The sequence below is a fragment of the Acyrthosiphon pisum genome, unplaced genomic scaffold, assembly GCF_005508785.2.
Source record: "Acyrthosiphon pisum isolate AL4f unplaced genomic scaffold, pea_aphid_22Mar2018_4r6ur Scaffold_2815;HRSCAF=3345, whole genome shotgun sequence".
Classification (NCBI taxonomy): domain Eukaryota; kingdom Metazoa; phylum Arthropoda; class Insecta; order Hemiptera; family Aphididae; genus Acyrthosiphon; species Acyrthosiphon pisum.
This window is the reverse complement of record NW_021772176.1, coordinates 1-1320: the sequence shown is the minus strand read 5'-3', so window position 1 is coordinate 1320 and position 1320 is coordinate 1. Positions and strand designations below refer to the sequence as shown.

At 43.6% G+C, this 1320-nt stretch overlaps 1 protein-coding gene across 1 annotated transcript; it reads left to right on the top strand.

The window, feature by feature from the left end:
• Positions 1-161: 161 nt before the first annotated feature.
• LOC103311497 lies at positions 162-1253 on the top strand (the record flags this gene model as incomplete). The annotated part of the gene is made up of 1 exon (XM_008191134.1): positions 162-1253. A coding segment is annotated over exon 1 (1092 nt), but the record flags the coding sequence as incomplete, so codon positions are not given.
• Positions 1254-1320: the final 67 nt, after the last annotated feature.

The following is a 1320-nucleotide window of genomic DNA, read 5'->3' as shown; positions in this document are numbered from 1 at the left end:
CTGCGATTACTACAATCCTTGAGCATACTTCAGCTTTGGACAATCTTGAATTCGTAACTCGTCAATGGAGTCCTATACTAATACACCTTTATGAAAATCAACTCGATTATGAACTTCGTTCTCGTTGGGAGCTTCTTGTCGGAGATAAACAAAACCCCCAAATGAGTGAGTTTATTGATTTCCTGCGTAGCCACGTACGCTCAGCAGAAGTACATCAGTTGAAAGATTCTGCCATCCCGTGTACCTCAACGAAAAATCATATTAAACCACCTCAACCAAATAGTTATAAATCACGATACGGACCCAATCAAAAGGTGTTATCTGCCACGTCAAGTCAAGCACCGACTGTGTGCTGTCCGTTGTGCAAAAAATCACATTCTATAAGGAAGTGTCAATTGTTCAGCGATCAGACACCCAGTGAACGTTTTAAGATGGCCAAAACGCATCAATTATGCATTAACTGCCTTGGACCTGGCCATTCACCTTCGGCGTGCCGATCAAAGTATAAATGTCAAACTTGTAATAAGTCACACCATACACTTCTACACTTTGATGCCTCGACTAATGCACAGGCCGGCCCCTCAGGACCAGCAGACCGGCCGGTAGTCAATTGCAACACCGCTTCTCTGAGTACAAGAAGACAACGACCGTCCAGAGTGGTGTTACTTTCTACCATCCTGTTAGAAGTTGTTGCTCGTGATGGATCTCGTCAATCATTTCGAGCACTGGTCGATAGTGGCTCGCAGGCGAGTTTTATTACGGAAAAATCTGCTTGCTCATTAATGCTACGTCGAGACCGTTCATCTGTAAATATTTCCTCTTTTAATAGCACTACGTGTACTCCTGTTCGTAGCAAATCCACAATAGTTATCACCCCTAGAGGTCGATTAACTCCATCGGTCCCCGTTGATGTATTAATTGTTCCACAAATTACTGAATGTACACCTCAACAGCCGATTGTTCCTGGGAAATGGCCTCATATTGTTGATCTGCAATTGGCCGATCCATCATATCACACCCCAGGTGAAATTGATATACTTCTGGGTGCTGATATTTTACCTTCCTTGTTGCTCAAGGGTAAAGTAGAGGGACAAAAAGGAGAACCGATGGCACTCGAAACAGTTTTCGGTTGGATTCTCATTGGGCCTGTCAACCTTCATGCTCAACGCAATACAGTGTCCCTATGTCTATCCATATCAGAACCACTCGATGAGACATTGAAAGCATTTTGGGAAATTGAAGAGCTACCTTCAGTCCCTCATCTAAGCCCCGAAGACATTGAAGCAGAAACTTTTTATAAGTCATCAACGACTCGTCTTG